The 21402-nt window shown below is 39.2% G+C and overlaps 2 protein-coding genes across 5 annotated transcripts; both read left to right on the plus strand.

Moving 5' to 3' along the window:
* zfyve27 (zinc finger FYVE-type containing 27) lies at positions 1-14266 on the plus strand. Of its 4 annotated transcripts, none has more exons than XM_023334014.1 (13): positions 2-326; positions 3310-3529; positions 3621-3691; positions 3776-3962; positions 7008-7103; positions 7746-7858; positions 7946-8064; positions 8485-8556; positions 9554-9574; positions 11386-11527; positions 11648-11694; positions 11799-11880; positions 12785-14266. In XM_023334014.1, the coding sequence occupies exons 2-13, from the start codon at positions 3312-3314 to the stop codon at positions 12850-12852; spliced, it is 1236 nt and encodes a 411-aa protein (XP_023189782.1). In that variant the 5' UTR covers positions 2-326; positions 3310-3311; the 3' UTR covers positions 12853-14266. The 4 variants fall into 4 exon arrangements, with proteins under 4 accessions (XP_023189784.1, XP_023189782.1, XP_023189783.1 ...); XM_023334015.1 differs by having other exon boundaries at positions 2-241; XM_014471026.2 differs by lacking the exon at positions 9554-9574.
* A 919-nt stretch (positions 14267-15185) lies between these two features.
* Positions 15186-20770, plus strand: LOC102227346 (golgin subfamily A member 7B-like). The gene is made up of 5 exons (XM_005805066.2): positions 15186-15991; positions 16899-17024; positions 18319-18471; positions 18568-18669; positions 19277-20770. Exons 1-5 carry the CDS (start codon positions 15980-15982, stop codon positions 19358-19360), a joined length of 477 nt encoding a protein of 158 aa, XP_005805123.1. The 5' UTR covers positions 15186-15979; the 3' UTR covers positions 19361-20770.
* Positions 20771-21402: the final 632 nt, after the last annotated feature.

A 21402-nucleotide genomic window follows, 5' to 3' on the forward strand; every position in this document is an offset into this window, starting at 1 on the left:
GTTTTCTGCTATCGACTATTCATCCTGGATTAGAATGGGAAGCGAACGTTCTCTGAACAACACCGAGCTAACAAAGATAGCCGCTTCCATTAACTAACCAAAAACCGGCGGGTTTTTGTCGCCTTTCCCCCTCTGTGGCAGTCTTGATGAGCCAGACTGTTCGGACGGACTGTCTGCAGTCATGGTACCGGAGCTGGTCGAGTTTGGAGGCTCTTCCTCCCTCCCCGGTCTCATGATGTCGGTGGGTTTCGTTAGTTTCGCCTGAGCTCCTCTCTCTCTTCTCCTCCGCAGCTGCTGTTGCTGCTCCTGGACTTTCTCTGCTCACAGTGAGTTATTATCGACTCCTACCTCATATTTTAAGTTATGTGAAACATGAAATGCTCCCACATTCGTGTTATTGCGCAATGTTCCGTGCTCTCCATCCAGAGTTCACTTTCCTGTTTTGACCACATCTCTCTCGGGCCACAGCAGCTACTAGCACCAGTTGTTTGAGCTGCCTGCTCATTCTGTTGTGGCTCTCTGTTGGAAGCATTCGTGTTTTTAAAAACTGCTCAAGCAAGTTTTTAAAGGCTAAACTAGTTCTATCTTATCGGAAGCCACTTCCACTGTTTGTCATGTTCATTGCCTTTCAAAGTACGCTTCACCTTTCTACACCTTTTGTCACGCTTCTTGGTTGTGATCGAGCAGAACTAGATAGTGAATATGTTAAAATTTAAGTCCTTTTTAAAGGCTTTTGACAAATAATAAGTCGGCAAAGTGTGACCTGCTTTTGTTTGTTCATCCACTAGAAAGTAATCCCTTTCTGCAAAATCAGCCGCAAGTTGTAGGTAGTTTTTTTTTTATATCAGCTTTAAACATCTGACCTTTTGTTTTGGTCATTCTTTAAAATAATAGCTCTCTTCTTATCACAGATTCTCACTTGGAAGTCTCACAGACTTTGACTAGGTCATTCTAACATATGCTTTGATCCTAGTTATTCCATTTTTACCTCTGGCTAAATGCTTACAGCCGTCATTCTGGCTGAAGCCAAGCCCCTGCCTCAGTCTGAAATTTTTTGTAGCAGTCTAAACTACATAAAACCTTTGACCTTATTCCCTATACCTGCAAACTACACAGCAATTTGCAATCAAAAAGTTTAATTCTGCTTTAATCTGACTAAACCGTCACATTCTTCTCATGTTTGCGGTGAGAAGAATGTCCCAGCACAAATGGGATTTTTAAGGAAAATAAAACTTCAAAGGTTTTTATTCAATTAGATTCCATTTATTTATATAGCACCAATTGATGACACAATGGCTTTCTTCTCACCAGTTTGTGGAGGACTCTACAAGTCTGTTCAACTGGTTCTTCTACCTGAGCTCTGGATTGCTGCAGCTACTCCAGTGTTACCATGGAGATCTTAGTTGGCTTGTCTGACAAATGGCTCTGTTGAACATCATGATGATTTATTTCATTTCTTGTTTTTAAATGACATGGACTCAATTTTGTCTGGAAATGCAGACTGCTAGTGTCTTGAATCAGATCTGTAATTTTAAAAATCAGATTTTTGTTCAGTTTGACGGCCTTAATTCTCTCCTTGTCCAGTCTGTCAGTTTAGGTGGATGGACTTGATGAGCAGGGTGTCCAAACCTTTTGTCATGTGGGCCAAGCTCGTCGGGCCAAAACAAATATGATTTAAAAGAACTAAAAGCACCAAAATGTTGTGATTTTTTTTTTACTTACTCAATCATAAACTAAACATGAACAATTTAATTAAACAAAGTAATCAGATTACATTGCAGGAACGAGAGCATTGATCCAGAACTTAACCAGATGTTAGTTCAAGTTACTTTGAGTCAGATGACTTATTGCTTTTCAGCTATGCACCACTATCCAGCTTTAAACTAGAGCCGCACAATCAAATTGCAATTGTCGCATGCGCTGGGAAATTAGGACTTAAAATTTTACCACACAATTTTGTGGTATTTATCAAAAAACGATTTTAAAAAATTACGACTTCAGTCTTTTTTTAGGCAGTTGTGTGTGGCTATGATTGGATATAACTGCAGTCAAAGCCCCACAAACACCAACACTACTCTTAACTAACATCTATTTTGAAAAGGGCTACTTCAGTCTCATCCACTCCATGACGTTCTGCCCGGATACAGAAGCACCTTCAGCCAGAGACTCATTTTGCCAAAGTGTACCACAGAGCGCCACAGAAAGTCATTTCTGCCTGTTGCCGTCAGGCTTTACAATGCCCAAGTCTGTGCTAATTGATTCAAATTTTTGTCTGCGCTCATTTCTAGGTTATTTATTGATCAATATATTGCATGTGATTGCTTGTTATTTATTTGTTTATGTCTAGTCATTTTGAACTTTTCTCTCTTTATTATTCACTCTTGGGTGTATATATATATTTTACGAACTTTGTATTTATCACATAAGACGTAGTAGCTTTCAACAAATAAGCAATTTTCCCTTGGGGATCAATAAAGTATATTCTATTCAGGACACCACCATGTATTTTTTAATGAACTTTATTGATTATTTATTGATTTTTCTCTTGAAATCAGCAGTGAAAAAATAACATGGACAAAACCTTTGATGTTTTAATTGTTGGTTATGATAAATTGCCACTCTTATTATTTTTTTTTTTTTAGATTTTTACAACAATCCACAATACGATAAATGCCCATCCCCATTAGTCATCAAGGTTTTACTGTCCAAGGTGCATTCTCAAACGACTCTTTAGATGCATAATTTAGGAGGCTATAATATTTCACTAACTGCTCGTTCGATGGACTCTGGGCAGTAGAAACCCACACAGGAACGATGCTTGCCAAAAATACATTTGGCCATTGGATAAACTTTCTCTGTTTTTTATGCTCATACCTAGTTTAGATCTTGGTAACAGACAGAGAAAGAGCTCAGGGAGAGCAGATAGGACATGATGTTAAAATGTGACTAAATCACAATCTAAATTGTTCCAAAACTCAACAGCCAGAAATAACTGGAACATTGATCAACATATTTTATGTATATTTTCATGATGATTTTGCTGATGGTTTTTGACAAAATATTATGTTTACTGCTGTTTCGTATTTGGTTATTGTATTATGTTTTCAAGGTGTAAATCACTTTGACCTGCCTTGTTGTTTAAACATGTGCTATGCTAACGACGTTGCCTCGACCATATTGAACTTTTGAAATGCTTTCCTACTAAACTGCTCTAGGAAGAAACTTTTTATGACTGGGTGACTTTTGCACCATGTTTCATTGATTGCCTCCGTCCTGATTGTCTTATTTTTTTTTCTACTCACTGCCCAGAGATGGCAATGCACAGCACTGGAGAGGGTTCAGGGGAACGGGGAGAGTTGGTGCACTCATTATCTAAAGAGACCCCAGGCTCTCCGGATGCCTCAGAGTTGGGGAGTCCTCGCTGCCCACCGAACTTTGACCTCCTAAACACGGTGGTGTCCTACAAGAGAATGGCTCTGTTTCTAGAACCGGTTGTGGACGCAGTGGAGCTCATTCGCTGTCTGCTCGGGTATGTACGGGTGCTTATGTCTTGAACGAGCATGTTTTTCCCAGAGATCTCTATTTATAGTTGTTGTTTTATTTGTTTTTTCATTGCTCAGATGGAAGATGCCGGTGTGCTCTCTTCTTGTGTGTGTATTCCTTAATGTCTTCTTTTGCACAATTACTGAAGGTATGATGACGTAAATAGTAATAGTAAATAGTTGTGCATTTTAATAATTTATAAAACAAGTTTTTTTTTCTCCTCTGGTGTCAGCTGGCTGGTTCACAGTGAGCGTGGTGACAGTTTCGGTGCCTGCTGCCCTGGGTTACCTGCAGGACAGGTGCGGGAGCAGAGCGTCAGAAGCCGAGCTCCAGAAGAGGCGATATCACGCTGTGCATCGTAAAGACCTGCAGACAGTGAATCTCACCAAACAGGAGGCCATGCTGGAAATCAAAGACCTGTAAGATACAAAGTGCTGGTTTGTAGTTAATGACCGTGTAACCTTCAGCTTATTGATTTAATAAGTATTGGTCAGATCTGAGGCTCAGGATCTCCTAAGAAATTATTATTTTTTGGTTCCTGATATTTGTCTTTGTCACTTAAGGTCATTCATTTACCAAAAGCAAGTCCCAGTCCAATACAGCATCAAAGTTGACAAAACCAAAGCTGTGAATATGCATAAAACCCCTCAAACGATTACATTTGATCTATATTAGATGACCTCATTAGTATTGTGATTTTTGTCCCACTGATCTCCCTCACCAGTAACGTTCTACAAAGTCGCTCTCTTCTGTTTTTCTCGACTGCAGCAGATATTTTGTCCCAGTTGGACTTTCTGCGTCAAAACCACTCCAGCAGTGGGTTAACTGGGTTGGGAAAACTACTCCAATGTTTCGAGAAGGCTGAAATGCTGAAAAGTTTTCATGTTGGGTAGTTTGCTAAATGGCTAAGCTAATACTAGCTTTTTGTCTCTGTATTTTGTATTGACTCATTGTTCAGTGGTACATTTCTCTGCAGGTTCTGTTAATCCTGTGGCAAAACTTACTGAAAACACTGGTTTCGTGTGGCATAAACTTATTGTTTCACTTTGGACATCATAATGTTTTAACTAGAAAATTTCTGAAGAAATTTAGCCGGGGCCTGCCAAGGCGTGCCCATCGGTTTGGGCCCGGCGTTGTCACGCTACAAATTGGCATCGATGCTAAAGAACGCTGCAACGTAATCAATAGCATGCTGAGAATCACAAGAACGTTAAGTAAGGTGGACGTGCACCATTCAGTATGATTTAAAATGTTGTCAAGGCTTTTATTTTGGAAGTTTTGTTAAACTTCATTTCAAAGGGCCAAACTAATCCCATGCGTAATAGTCCTTGGGTTAAAATAGTTATGTAATGCTCAAAACACAAGTAGTTGATGTAAAAATATTAAAGGCTTTTATTTTGAAATGTTTGTTAAGCTTCATTTCAAAGCGCCAAACTAATCCTATGTTTATCAGTGCTTTGGATGAAAAAGTCAAATAAAGCCAAAAAGAGCAATTACGTCATGTAAAAATATTCAAGGCTTTTATTTTGAAATTTTCAGTATGCTTCATTTCAAAGGGCCAAACTAATACCACGTGTAACAGTGCTTTGGATGAAAAAGTCAAATAAAGCCAAAAAGAGCAATTACGTCATGTAAAAATATTCAAGGCTTTTATTTTGAAATTTTTGTTAAGCTTCATTTCAAAAGGCCAAACTAATACCATGTGTAACAGTGCTTTGGATGAAAAAGTCAAATAAAGCCAAAAAGAGCAATTACCTGATGTAAAAATATTCAAGGCTTTTATTTTGGAATTTTTGTTAAACTTCATTTCAAAGGGCCAACCTAATCCCATGAATAACAGTCATTGGATAAAATCAGTTATATAATGCTCAAAACACAAGTAGTTGATGTGAAAATATTAAAGGCTTTTATTTTGGAATTTTTGTTAAACTTCATTTCAAAGGGCCAAACTAATCCCATGTATAACAGTCATTGGGTTAAATCAGTTATATATTGCCCAACAGAGCAAATATCTGATTTAAAAATATTCAAGGCTTTTATTTTGAAATTATTATTATGCTTAATTTTAAAGTTCCAAACTAATCCCATGTGTAACAGTTACTGAGTTAAATCAGTTATATACAGCCCATAGCAGCGGGTAGTTGTAAAGGCCAGTTCAGTCCTGATCTGTTTCAACTGAGTATTCCACTATAGATAGAACTACAGCGATGCGTATTTGTAGTCCTAATCAGCAGCCAATAGCCTCTTGAGTTCCGTTGCTATGGGAAATAAGTTTCTCACCAAGGTGTGAACTGTTAGTGACAGAGCCTGAGACAGCCTAGAAAATCCTGTCGCATGACTATGCTCTGAAGCACCGTGACAGAAAACCGTACGGTCTAGATAAATTTCGAAAACATTTTACCGGAGCAGACATGTGTATCAATGTGAGGACCGATTTTGATACCAATCGTGCAATATTTGTGGGCGTGATGGCGATTTCAAAATTATTTTGGGCTCAAAAAATCTCTCCATTTCTCACTCTAGCCGAGATCTAAAGGCCCTGGCTTTCACTCTAATTTTCGGAAAAATGAGAAACTTTGGGTCGCTTAGAGACAAATTGTGGACAAACCGTAACTGGTATCGACGAGCCGTCTTCACTTTCGAAGAGATCACAGACGTATCTACAAAATGAAATTTGAATGGTATTTCTACGTGAATTCGTGACGACACAGAAAATCCTCAAAAATAGGGTATTTCTAGGATTTTTCCCATTGAGTTATAATGGGGTTTTTTTCGTAGTTTTTTGCGAATTATGTCGCCACGTTAAGCCCAAATCCCACCAAAAGTAATAGCTCCAATGGCGTGAATTTTCTGCACGTTTTGATACCTCATTTGTAGGTGTGCACCCAGCGGTATGAGCCGCATTAACGGTTACGGATGAAAAATAAAGAATTGGGAGAATAGCAATAGGTTCCTGCCATTGCTTTGCATGGCAGGCCCCAATGAGTACAGTTTCAGCTGCTTTATGTACAGATCTCCTCCACACGAAGGGATAGTGCACAGACACAAAGAGAGCTGCAGTAACCACTGCAGTCTCACCGGGAAGTTTTATTGTAAAGGGTGAAAATATTTTTTCATTGTTTGGGGAAAATCCCAGAGTCATTAAGTCAAGAAAGAGGTTGGTTGGATGTAGGGTTGTGATAGCTTAAGTAAATATTGGGGAGATTTAATACTGTTGAAGTTTAGGCAAAATATGCACCTGCACATGTGTACACAGTAACATTCGTGCATCAAACAACTTTCATCATATTTTCTCAACTGAAGCCTGTCTGTTCTCCGAAGGTTCTTTGACTAGCAACACTACTTCACACAATGACCTTGCATATTTTTGCCACAACATTCATTTACATCTAATCTAGTTATAACTGCTTCTTTTAATAGCAGGTTACATTTTTATTCCTGTTTGTGTTTACTGTCCCCAACAGGCTAAAGCACCTGGATGAACTGTTGTCCTCTGCTTGTCAGTCAGCAGAAGCTATTTATAAGGTCTTATACTGGGATGATCATGCCACATCATCAAGGTGTGTGTGTGTGCACTAACACCCACACACAAATACATGTACACTGCATGTGATTCAGCCGTTTTTCTTCAGCAGACTGAACCTTGGAACCGTCAATATTGAGATAGTACCGTAATTGTAATATACTACCCATCTTGCCCTTCATGGGAGATTTGTACCTGAGTTTGGAATTATTATTATTTTTATTTTTTTTTTTGGAAGAAAAAAAATGGCCATACTTTTTCTGTGTCCCATGGTCTAAGCCTTTCTTATATATGATCTTACTTATATACAAATTTACTTATGTATGAACTTAAATAATAAACGTACTTACGTTCAAACGTATGACAAACTTATGTATGAACTTTCTTATGAATGAGCTTACTTGGCTTATGGCCTTACTTCTTTACAAACTTATTACTTCTAAATTAATTTTCTTACAAACTTACTTATGAACACACAAACTCACTTCTTTACAAAGTTACTGACGAACTTACTTCTTTGCGAACTTATTTGCGACCATGCAAATTACTTCAAAACAAAATTTGTAGTATATTCAAAATGAATAATTGTATTTAAGCATTAAAGTTAGGTCAAAATTGACTGAAAACTGAGTCAGAGGCCAAAACTGTTGTCTGATTCTTCCATTGCTCCTCCTTCCAGGTTTTATGGTGCAGTGCTAATAGTGGTGAGTCTGCTGTATGTCGCTCCTTTGGGCTGGTTGCTTGCTGGGCTCAACAGTATTGTCTTCCTGTGGAACAGAGACTTCTACAGAGGTTGGTTCATTCATACATATTTAACAATAACTCTTGGGATGGTTTTGATTTTTTTTTTTTTTATGTTTCATTGATGTGTGTTTTCAGTTTTATTGGACCTCAGGAACCTGTTTCACTTGGGTCAGACGCAGACCTTGGAGGGGTTGAGTGAGGAGCAGGAACCTGCCAACACGACGGACCAGACTCCAACCCCAACCAGCCTGGAGGTGAGATTACAGAAAAATGTGACAATTTCAGATGTTGTGATTTACGGTAAAACCAGCCGCAACTGTAAGCTTCTTATTCTGTCTGCCACGTGTACTGAACCCATCGTATTTAATGTAGTGCAAATCCATAGATTGACATAGATGGTACTTTGTCATCCATGTTGATTTTTTATTTTTTTTCATATTAAACGAATGGACAGGGCCTCAGATTAGTCTAGAGACAATAAGGCACCAGACAACACAAAGTGTCACAGTTGACATTAATTTGTGTGCTTATTTTTTTATTTATCTATTGTGATCTCTGTTTAATCTCTACTGTCCAGGGGGCTGATTCTGGGGGCAACAAGGTTTTAGAAGATGTCTGCAAAACAGTGGTCATGTTTGCTTGTGTGTGGGTGTGTGTGTGTGTGTTTTCAACAGGACCTCTCTCCTGGCAGCATAGAAGAAGCAGAGGAGGCTGAGCCAGATGACGAGTTTAAAGATGCAATTGAGGTAAAAAACAAACCTCTCGCTGATATTTGAAGATCCAGTTCCCTCCCGTGCTGAGCCTGTAATCCCACAGTCTGTCATGACCGGAGGAAAGAATTTGCCTGGACAATCCCATTTTCAGATAATCCCCAGACACAGAACTGAACATTTCTGGCTGGGGTTAAAGAGACATCCAAGCACTTAGAGAAACATAATCAGTCAGGTAGTCGCACAGTTTACATGCTGCACAGGTAGGACATGTTATTTCCTTCTAGTATAATTTGAACCTTGCTTCATTAAAATGTTTTAAGCAAAAGATTAACAGTTGAACAAGAAGTTAATAAAGTTACAGTAAGGTTACATAAACGAATGAATGAGCCACGCTTAACACAGCTTCACCTCAATTTTTATGTTTTTAAATTTATATGCACACACACACACACACATATATATATATATAAAAAATATATATATATAGTCAAAGCAAAACTGCTGCTATTCTTGAATATCTCAGTAAAATAGGTTTGCACGGGCCAACCTTAGTTGCTGTTCCTGTGATTTATGCACATGCATGACAAAAGGCATCACATTTTATGTTTGCACAAGTCCTAAATAGCCTTGTTGTCTTTACAGTCTTGTGACACAAATTCAACCCCTGCATCAGATGTTAAATATTAGGCTTTTAGGGGCTGATGGTATTTTTTTTTTTTTTTGCTTGCTTTGAAATTTGACCTGCTGAACAGGAAGGAGCATTGGTTTGCTATCAGTCACTGGCTTAATTGATTGGTGCATCAGTAATACATGTCTATGACTGATGTGACTCAGACAGATTTTAATGTAAGGATAACAGAAACTGTTCTGATAAAGCATATGAAACAAGCACGGTTTTTTTACATTCTGGAGTATTTTCTTCATTTTCCAACACACATTTTGAAAATAGTCTACATTTACCACTCGTTGTTTTGGAAATTAAAAGCTCTGATTCCCCCTGTTTTCCCCTCATGCTGTCCTTTTGACTCAGGAAAGTTCAGTTGCTCTGCAGGTGAGTTTTCCCCACTTTTGAAATTCCTCCAAAAGCAAAACTTCACGTGCCGTGTGTGACCTGGTGTGGTGGTTGATTTTGCCTTAAAAGCATGGCTGTTATCTCAAGTTGTTCTCATGTGTTGTTCTGTTTCCTAACAAGGAAACCCCTTTGCTCTTATTGGTAAGTGGATTCCATCCACCCATGAGGCACTTTAGTGAAATCAGCTTTTCTCCTCCATCCAATTTATTAAAACATCCTCATTAAGGATTGTCAGTGTCAGTATGCTTTTGTAACTGAAAGCATATTATGGGATGTTTTGCTCAGATGCCTGTCCCCTCTACATATTAACATGTATGCATGAGTCTATGCATAACAAAACATTTTAGGGAAGCACTGATGTGTAAATTTAGGCCAAAATTAACATTGCTGTCATGGCCGATAACTGATATTGACCAATATTTTACATATTATTAAATATATTTTGCTACCCCTTTTGACACTATGAAAAACATTACTAGTCTACTTCCCTTAAACACTCTCCAATCAATGTCGCACTCAAAAGCCACTAGAGAGCGGAGTCAGGCCGCAGCGTCACAGTCAGAGGAACAGTGAAATACGCGAGTCACAATTTGTTCTACTGTACTTCGTATTAATGATTACAATGATTATTTTACTGTAGTTATTTGTAAGAATGCTTTATATTTGTCAAAAAATGCTTGGGCCTGAAAACAGGCTTTGTTCTTTGGTTTCAATGTAGAGTATTTAAGTATGCTGTATAATAATTGTAAAAAATAAAGGTAACTTCTTCACGGATTTCGCCTATCACGGGTTCACTGTATTTTATAAATTGACTAACAACGGCCAATAGCAATGTAAATGCCGATTGCGCATCCCTAATATGGTTATATTTATTTTTGAGAACCTGACATGGCTTCCTGCTCTGTTTCAGTGAACTATGCTGACCCGCTGATGACCGACGATTTATTATTATTTTTTTTTACAGTTGTGTCAAAAGAATAGCAGTCTGTCATCACTTTAATCAAAATAAACATTTTTGTAGATATTACATTTCTACATGAGAAATAATCTACTATTAGGTGTAGTAGAGTAAACCTCAAAGGATCCAGCAGTCATTACATTGCCAGCTGCATTACATGAACGCTTACCTTAGAGTGCTGCAGAGTGAAGAAGAAGCTAATGTAATGTCAGGCAATTGGCAAGAAGTTTTGTTGTTGCACAGCCTAAGAACCAATCTATTGGTCTGGGAGAAAAAGTTTATGAACTGGTGAAAGCCTGGTTGTTTATTGGATATTGGGTTGTAGATAGTTGATCAGATGACCTTCTAACACTGATTTCAAGCCTCAGTGCAGGTGGAACATCCTATATAAACTAATGTTGACCAGTGTCAGAGTAAATTTCCTTCAATTGTGTGTTTCAACAAGATAACAAGTCCAAACACGGCAGTAAAGAGAGCAGCATCCTGGTTCCAGAACAACGTTATCATTATTGCGGGATCAGACTAATCCCAATACCTTAATCCAATCTAAAATTTGTAGGCCCAAAATATTGATTCCCTTCATGACTTTGAGCTCATTATAAGACGGATGCATGTGCTGTGTGTATTTGCACTGTAAATGCATGGATTCTTAGGTTTAATTATTACATTTGTGGTCTTACTAGCTATACTGAAGCTGCTCCATTTTTCATTCAAACATTAGTTATTGTTGAAGCATGGCTGAATTTTGGCTGAATTTAATCTGGAAGGAGAACATAAAAACTCAGGTTTTATAAATTATGTGTTTTTTGTTTCTTTTTTCCATCTTCCGAAGGAGGATGACGACGGACCTCTTGGCGCTCCTGAATATGACACAGTTTCTGAGAACGGCTTCTTGAGTCGAAATGAACCGATCCGCAGCAAGGTGTCCAAACTGACGGAGAGACTCCGGAAACGCTACCCTGCCACCAGCATGGGTCAGTCTGCTCCGACTCCTCTTCTGGGTCTTTTTTTTTTCCCACTTCTAGACCTCATTGATAGGGAAGAAAAACCTTAAAGTGCATCAACCTTTCATTTTTCTCTCTTTATCTCCAAAGGCAACTGTTCCAGCTGCAATGCCGTCTTCTCAGTATTGAAGAAGAGGGTGAGACCGAAATTTTCCTTTTAAATGTTTTAGCTTTTACATCATCTATTCTAGCTGAATCATTTCCCTGGCTCTAAATTTAACTACGTGTCTTTATGTTGTAGAGAAACTGCAGCAACTGTGGCAACAGCTTCTGCTCCCGATGCTGTTCCTACAAGGTGCCGAGGTCCTTCATGGGGGCAACAGGTGAGAATACATAATAATAACAATACATACAATCATGTTTGCATTAATTATGATTACATTTTTTAAGGAGTAAAATGTTCTTAACATGGTGGTTTAAAAAACAGGTTTGCCAGTTTGTACACAAGTTGGTTTAAGTTGTCACAGGTTTTTTAAACCTGTGACAACTTAAAAAAAAAACGTAAAATTGAGGACAGGTCTTAAATTTTGTCCTGGCAGGATTTTTTAATTTTGTATTTCTTTTTGGGGACTTTTCTGTTAGGAAAAATTTGAGTCACACATAAAACATCTTCATTGCATTCTGTAACTAGAGACCGTTGAGGCTAACGCTAACTAGCTGCTAACATACATATCCGTTCTAACTTGCTAGCTATCATTTTTGCATCACCAGTTGGTAATTTAGCACCAATTAACTGGATGGCATGCGTTTGGTTCTGGTTGGCTCCTGCTGCCAACCTATATGACGCTAGGTGCAGAAAAATGTTTAAGCTAGGCACTAGTGGGGTTAAAGCTGTTGAGAGTGAGTAAGCTAAAGGCGGGTTCACTGTTTTTGCTGCGCTTGATTGTAATGCAGCCAGTTCTCCCAACCATGCCTCATATTTGTAGTTTTTTCTGTGTTAAAAATGTCTTTAAAAGTCTTGCCTGCAGATGCCCTGATTTAAGTCCTCTGGAGCTACTGCGACTTTTAGGTGCATTTCTGTACCAAACAACCTGAATCAAATGGCAGACTTCAGAAGTCTGTTAATGAGTCATTAATTTGATCCAGGTTAGAGCCTGTATGCATGTAAAAGTTGCAGGACAAAAGGTTTGGAGGACCACAGTCAGAGACCCCTTCATGCGGGTTGATTCCAGTTGCTGTTTATTTTTCCTGCTGCGTCTCATCTTCTGCTTCCTGTTTCTGTTTCAGCTCCAGAGGCGCAGAGAGAGACCGTGTTTGTGTGTGCTGCCTGTTTTTCCATTCTCAAGTTACAATGAGACGGCAAACTGATTTTTGTCTCCAGAGTCCTTCGCCGAAACCCAAACCTACATGCTTCGGTTGTGTAGTAAAGGCTCGTACACGCTGTCCAGATAATTTCCCACGTGGAACTCCAGGACCCTCCTGCCTTTACCAGCTGCCATCCCTCTGTAAACCTCTCATGTGGCTTGTGGGATTACTCCTGTAGTGTGTTTTTAGATGTTTCCTGCTAAATCTGTCAGTAATTGCAGTTGGACTTCATGAGTCTTTAAGGGTTGACACAGATCATTATGGGTTCTCAATCAAAGGAACCTACATTTATTCTTCTCTCTAAGCTGAGAGAAGTATAAATACCAAAACTGAATAGGATGGATACCTTGGTTTAGGTTTTTAATCTGCTTTACGTTTCCTGTCCTGTGGGGCAGATGAGTCATACTGAGAGGAATTCTCTATAGGAACAAAGTGAAGGGCGTTCTGTAAATGTGAGATGCTTTTGAATTAATTTCCAAAGTGGACAAAACTGGAGGTGGTGCGTTCAAATTAATGATGGATTAAAGTTCCGCGTCTAGCTTTGGCCAGCTAATGTGGAGATTGCATAGTGTTGCTCAGTTATCGTATTTTGTTGGCTAACCTGAACTTGCAGGGATAATTTATTCCTAAACATTTAGAAGAAACGCCCAGTTGTGTTTCAGACGTGGTCCTGCTGCTGGAGTACTGCCTGTGACCTGAGGAAAAACATGTGGAAAAAGCACAACGTTAAGCAGAACAAAGACTTTTACAAAATAACTATCGACTTGTTGCCTCCTTCTGGTTTTATTGCTTCCGTGTGGGTAGATGCGCTTGTCGACGTGCCGCAGCAGCATAGCAATCTCCAGACTTCTGAAGCTTCTCTTCGAACTGAATGGACTCTGGTCTAACTGGATGAAAGTCCCAGAATCCACCTGAAACATTTACCACAGCCTCACTCTCTCTTGCAAGCAGGACTTGACTTGAAGAACTGACGTTGTGTCGCGGTGAAAAGTCGATTTTTAATCAGACACAGATGATTGTAACTGTTTGCTTTGCTTTTATGGTAATTATATACATACACCATTATTGTAATATGTTCTGTTTGTTCTATATCTAATATATTTAACTTAAAACTCCAGAAAGTGCAGATTTTTTTTTGAACAACTTGACTATTTGTGTTTTTATATATAAATTTGGGGTCATGTTTTAAAGCTTCGTTTATGATATTATTGTAATAAACTCAGAAAATTTAAATGATCAACTCTGAATAGAGAAGGTTAGGGTTGGTTTTTCTTCTTCCTCATTAAAACGGTATTAACATTAATTGAAAAACGGTTGTAATCGCAGCTTAATACTGGATGTAGAATTTCTTATAACATTCCTCCCAGTTTTTAGCACAAAAATTAAACGTTATTTTGAATTTTATTACTCAGAGTTCTTTTCTTTCCTTTTAAAGCAGTATACACATATAATCAGTTTCTCTTTTTAATGCTATATGGCCTAATTTTGGCAGGTTACATTTTTACGTAACTGTGAAAAGTTTGGGTTCAATCTTTCAAGGCAATTCATCTTTTAACTGAGCTATAATGTCGGTACTAAGCAGTGGTGTAAATGCTTATGGTTTCCATAAATGTTCCTACTACTATAAACACTTTTGTTATGTCATAAAATAGATCCCATGTCTTTAATTGTTGATATGACTAAAATAGTTTGATGTAAAATTGCATTTAGGCTCAGTTCCTGTTGTGGACAGATGGGGTCATCTGTTGTAACGTATGCTCTGCTCTGGTCTGTCCTGGTGAAGAAAGACCTAAGCCTAAAAGAAAAGCTCTTTTTATAAAGTCTTAAATTCACATATCTAAAAAATTAAGGCCTTAAGATGTCTTAAATTCATTAGAAAATATGTACATTGGTCTTTAATGCACTAAACACAGATCTTACATTTTGTTGTGGCAGGTCTATTTGGTCTCGTATATTCTATCTAGTTTATTTTTCCCGCAGGAGCAAAACTCAGATGCACTCAGACATTCTGTTCTGTGACTTGAGGCGGTTGTGGCTACCGCTAAGTAGCTAGGCAGCTCTTCTGAGTCTATCCTGAGTGTAAATTTATTGCCAGTTGGCTAGACAAGGTTGGCCTTCGCCTCTGGCTCACTTCCATTTCCAACCCATGGAATATTATTATACAATATCTGTGCAACAAAGCTTGGACAAAATGTAAAATGTTCTTCTGTACTTTTTCATAATAATATCAGTCTTAAATGTAATTCATAATTATCTTTAAAAAAAACTTACATTTGAGTTGGTGAAACATGCAGCAACCCTGTTTACCTGTCTGATGTTTTAACCCTCACCTGGGACCACATAGATCAGGGACCTTTGTCTGGTCTAGAGGGATGTTTGCGACAGCATCTCCTCATAGCCAGGACCATTTGATGCCGCAAACAACCTCACGTTTCATTACTTTGTAAATCCATAAGACAAAAAGCTCTCAGGGCGTTGGTGGAATCTCCTTCCTGTGTTGCTTAGAAAACCGGTGGGATCTTCTTATCTGCATCCATCAGGATAGTCCAGATTAAAATGTTCTTGTTGGAGCAGTGTTTCCCAAATTGGGATTGCTGCCCTACACGTTTTAGGTGTTTCCCGTACGCCATACACAAGTTGATGATTTCAAGGCTTTTGAAATACTTGGTGGCATGCAGAGGATGTAATCATTTGAGTCGAGAGTTTTGGGAAAGATGCATCTAAAATATGCTGGGCAGTGGTCCCTGAGAGCACAAAACTGCCTTCCACATTTCACCCCTACCGAGGAACATTATTCAGAATTGGAAATGACCAGGAACATCGAAATCAGAGCATCACTAGAAATTGTATACATATGAACGCTTTTAAAAAAGAAAGCCCCAAAATTGAACAAAAAAAAAATCTGAAAATTCCTATTTTGAAATGATAAACATAGCAGAAATCCTGTGCGAAGCTGTTCTATAACCAGCCACACCCTTTTCAACTGTTTCAACTCTGACTCCGCCCCATTATAATTAGCCCCGCCTCCACGTTAAGCCCCGCCCCTCGTTCCTCCGCGTCCCACTAAAGCGATTTCAGCTCCTGAAGGGATTCTGCCCCGCGTTCACGGATGGCAACATGGCGACAGAGGTAAGACGGGCAAAGCTATGCTTTTCTTTTCCTCTTCGCTCAGGAACGAGACTGTATTTTGTCATTTATCTATGAAAATAAATACAAACAGACCCCCTCCAGCCCTCCACCCGTTGATGCGGTTAACGCGGTCAGTGAGGGCATCGGGTCTGCACACGGTCAAACTGATTTAACCGCACTTCCCCTCACTCTGGACCCGACTGTGTCCTACATTATCACACTGAGCTACATAGTCTTCGTTTTTATTCAAAACGACAGGAATTGTGTACGTGGTGAGGGCTAGAGCTCCGTCTGCGTGACGCGGGTCGGTACATTTATGAGAAACTTGCGGCGTGAACCCGGTCTCCCACCCCCGCGATGTTAAGCTGTTTTGGTGAAAGCAGCTCTATTTTTCCTCCACCGTTGTTCCCTTTTAATCCGGTGACGGGCCACTGTCTGCCTGCTCTGCTCTGAAACACGCGGGGAAAGCGTTCAGCACCACGGACAGAAGCCACGCCACGCAGACCTTCAGCTGCCACTGTTTGTGGGGCCGGTTGTAATGTCTATCTGGCCTTTTTTTTTTTTTTTGGTGTGTCTGCCTCATCTTGCTTCGATCTGTTTGTGAGATGTAGTGAAATGTTGCACCTCATCCCAGCCCATAGAGGAAGATGGGAGATAACCCAGCCGTGGGTGTGTGGATAAGGGAGTGCGTGGCTCTCCGCCAACAGCTCACCAGGCAGGAACGACTCCAGTCACAGATTGATCGATCATCACGTCCTGTTTGCTCCTACCCGATCGTCCAACGTCAGCTTCTGTTTGCACACACGGGAGTGAACAGAAGCTTGATGAGCTCCACGGAGGGACGGATCTGTCCAGGCCCTTTATGGACATACGCTGCTTCACTGTCCTTATTTTCTGTCCAACTCAGTTCCATAACCTGCAGGAGTTGAGGCACAGCGCGTCTCTCGCCAACAAGGTGTTCATCCAGAGGGACTACAGCGAAGGGACCACATGCAGGTTTCAGACCAAGTTCCCGTCTGAGCTGGAGAGCAGGGTAAGGAGAGGATTTTCTGCCTGGTGTCATTATTTTAGAGGGATCCATGAACATGTGAACAGACACTTGTGGACAAAAAAAATGTATGAAAAGTCCACAAATTATTATTATTTTGAGAAAATCTACTTTTAATTTGAGTATATTTATGCAGATGAAGAAAAAAGTCACGTTAAGAAATGTTTACTTTGACAACAAAATCACTTGTAGCATATACTAGCTATGTTTTCTGTCCAGATTCTGCATCTACTCATTTTTGTAGTTTTTGTTTAAAATTGAACATTTTGCAGTTAATTGCATGTATTATAACAAGGTTAACAGGGCATTTGGAGGAAAAAAAGGCCTAAGTTTGTACCTAAAATTATTCAATCCCCATTTCAAATGAGGGTTACTGGCAAAATTCTAACTTGTTCACACACTTGCAATAATCAACTTACACAAGAATGGTTTAAATGTTTTTGGGTTTTTTTCCTGATTCTTCAAGCTTCTTCAACCGCTTGAAGAGACTACTGTGTTAGAGGACACGTTTCCAAATCTGGCCCGGTCTCATGCACACATGATGCAACAACTTCATTAATGGCATCCAGAGTGCTGAAGATCAAACATCTAAAAAAACCCTGGACTGTAGCATTGTGTTGCTTGTTAGAAATAAGTCGAGAGAATTGCTCAAAGAGTTTAGAGATAGTCGCACTGCAAAAGCAAATGGAACGGGACACAAAGAGGCAGCAAAGGTTACGAAATGTCCCTAGAATTAAACCTGGGATCATAGTTTAGGGGTTTAAAGTTGAAGGAACAGTGGAACAGTCTGCCCAGAAAGACGAAGCTATCAACAGATGCCACAAGATTTCTGAGAACACGGGAGGTGAAAAACTTTCTCGTGACTGAAAAATGGCAGCAGGCACTGAAGTTTCAGTTTGACACACCAGTTCAGTGCTGACCCAAAAGAAGAAGAAAAGTTAGCTCCAATTTTCATTCAGCAAGATAAATAAGAACTTTCTTTCCTTTCTTACACAGTGACTGATACGACGTGTATTTACCCAAAGTCTCCACTCAAGGGATGCTTTAAGAAATAATGCAGAATTGCCTAGTACTGGGATTTGGATATAAGTTGTAATGCACTGATACTAGATTACTGTCATGATTCACATAACCCTCTATGTGTGCTAAAGTGTCTTAGGTTTCCTTAGTCTTATGACATATGAGCAGTGAGGGTGCAAATGACTGCATATCTCACTCACATATTTTCCAATGTTTCTCATCTTTCTTTAAATAACTGCGGGTCATAATGTGTCTGCAGATTGAACTGACTCTGTTTGAGGAGACTGTGAAGACACTGAACAACTTCTATGCAGAAGCAGAAAAGATTGGAGGCCAGTCTTACCTGGAGGGCTGTCTGGCGTGTGCCACGGCTTATCTCATCTTCCTCTGCATGGAGACTCGCTACGAGAAGGTCAGATTTTTAGGTTAATGCGTTCTAAAGGTTTAGGTTAATCGGACATAAACGCCAAACAGGTTCTTGCCTTTTCTTGTACAATCTGTTTGTCAGGTGTTGAAGAAAATAGCAAAGTACATTCAAGAGCAGAACGAGAAGATCTATGCTCCCAGAGGTCTGCTTATCACTGATCCCATCGAAAGGGGAATGCGTGTTGTATCCTTGCTTGCAAGTATGCGTGGACTTCCAGTTAGTACGGAGTGGGCGCTCATGAGTTGGCAATAAATCTCAGTGTCGTATGAAGTGCACTATTCAGCATTTAAAGTCAACTGAACTGCTTGTTGTTGCTATTAAGGTTATTGTTAAGGTCGCCTGTAAAGATACGATTTGTTTCTTTTTTTCTTCTGCATTTCTGCGCGTAGGTGATAGAAATGTTCTTTTAGTTTGTCAAAAGTATGTTGGAGATTCTCAAAATCCTTCAGAACCCACTGTCTGCATGGAAGTAAAAACCTTAGGTTGAAATACTCTGTTTTGGTCATTTATTTATAGCAAAAGTATTGTGCCAAGAACTGAACCTTGCAGAACTCCCTTTTGTAGGGAGAACCTACATAAACAAACAATCCAAGAATTGCTGGTTTACAAAATTATGTAAGATGTTCAATCAACATCCAGGGAGAAATTGTATGAAAGTCTTTAAAGGAACTTAAATGTATAAAAATACAGAAATGTGTCCACAAGAGATTTTGTTGTACCGTTGATGATCCTCCTAGCAACAAATTTCAAGCTACGTCACATTTTTTTGGCCCCTAACTACGTCCTCCAGATTGAGATATCCATCTACGAAGACCGAGGTTCCAGTGGCTCCAGCTCCGGCAGCAGTTCGGTGTCTGGCAGCACCGCTCGATGACTGGGCGCAGAGCTCTCCCTGCAGGAAAACTTAGGACAATAACAGCACTCGCGTTCCAACGGCCTTCACATCCCATTTACATTCACACCAAGCACTCGCCAACCTCCATGACAATGTTTGTCACCTTGACCTGTCATCACACAGTTGTTCCACAGTAGCCTAAACACGCACTTTAGCCGTCTCAAAGATGTAAACACGTAACAATGCACCTCAGACAGGACTCACCCACTCAGTGCAACAGTAAGGAATCAAGATAAAGCAAGTGTCCCAACAAGGTACATATGCTTTTTTTGCACCACGTGACATGACGCCAATGCAGTTTGCTGGCTAAAGAAAACCAAATTTATGCTTAATTGTTTTTAATGAACCAGTTAAGAACAATTCCTTGTGCAAAAACCAGATCTGTTGTAGCATTGGAACCAACCTGGGGGGGGGAAATCCCTATTGGTTTTCAGAGATGATGCTGTACCTTTAACATTAGACGAAATGTGACCTCGTTTGCTCAATGGGACCGTTCGTTTACCTTCCTGTTCCTTTAAGAACTATCCTTTACGATCTATGAATGGGATCTGTTGTCTACATATACAGCTACAATTTCTCAATCTTTTCTTTCTGCCCTCAAAACAAAAAGAAAGAAAGAAAGAGGTGCCAAGCCAAGAAGAACCATAAGCTTCACTAAACCTTTATACCTCAACTAACATCCAGTAGGTACACAACAAAGCCCAGATCCCTCGCCAATTAAAAGGCTTTACTGAACTCATTCAAATCAACTCTTCGCCGTAGGAAGGTTTTTTTTTTTAACGTCAGGTTTTCTGTTATTCAACCTGACTCCAGAGGTAGCTGTATTCAGTGTGACGCCACGCTAAAGTTCACTTGCCAAAAGCTCAGTTAACCAGGGTCGAGCATTTCTTCCTGTTTTACCTCTGATGTTTTCCACACTGCCTGAAAGCAGATGAATGTCAACCCACTCTATAATGTAGCATACCTTCTGTATTTTTCACTCTTACGCCTGCATTTACTTTGCTGGACATGAAGACACCTGCAAAAATACGAGAACTACCCTGTTCAGTTTTAGCGAGAGAGGCAGACTCTTCCTAAGTGTAGATTATGCAAGGGCTCACTGTGAGTTATGTCTGGATGTAAGGAGAGAAAGAATAGGTCAAAACGTCTTCCAGAATATTACTTTGTCATTTTGAAAATACACCTGCCCTTCCTTGATTCAAACTTCCAAAGAACCGTAACTGCCAAAAAGAAAACAAACAAACAAACAAACAAACAGATTCTCATAAATGTGAATGTCACTTTTATTTTCATGATGTTTTCAGAAAGTACAAGATTTCATACTGCTTGTTTGCTACATGTGGCATAAAGGTCAAACCAAAAGGTGTGGAATAAACTGTTTCATCACAACTTATGTTGTTGATCTTGTTATTCATCTGTATTTTAATTGCGTTTTATTTGTCAAATCATAATTCAACGGATGAGAAGTCAACACTGAATCCAAGCAGCTTCTTGATAAGTTTTATATTATGTGGTATCATCAAGACTAAAATAACAACAGGAAGCTTAATATTAGTTTTGCTGGGCTTTCATTTGAATAGCATTGTTTTTGCTCTTTCCAAACTGCCTGATTTAAAGATATTATCCGGTGCTGTCTGTTTAAAAAAAAAAATTTTACTGCGAGTAAAAATACAAGTAATAAAGTTTGAATGGCCTCAAGATTTTACCCTATTTGTAGATTTGAGTTTGTCTTCTCAGTTTCTTCAAAAATGCTTCATGTATTTGATGGGATTTAATACATAGGTGTACCCAAGTCTGCTTCTAAGTAAAAGTCACTAGATGTTTAAATTCCCTTTTTTACTATTCAGTTAAAATAAAAGCAAAAAGTAGAATCAGTAAAAGATGAATACATCAAGTCATAGCGAATATCTTCCATATTTAAAACACTAACTTGCCCTTCATTATTCTGAAAAATAACATTTTTGCAAGTGAAATATTTGCTTTCGAATTTAGTATGGTAAAAATAAAAATTTAATAGAATA

Source organism: Xiphophorus maculatus, chromosome 5, assembly GCF_002775205.1.
Source record: "Xiphophorus maculatus strain JP 163 A chromosome 5, X_maculatus-5.0-male, whole genome shotgun sequence".
Taxonomy (NCBI): domain Eukaryota; kingdom Metazoa; phylum Chordata; class Actinopteri; order Cyprinodontiformes; family Poeciliidae; genus Xiphophorus; species Xiphophorus maculatus.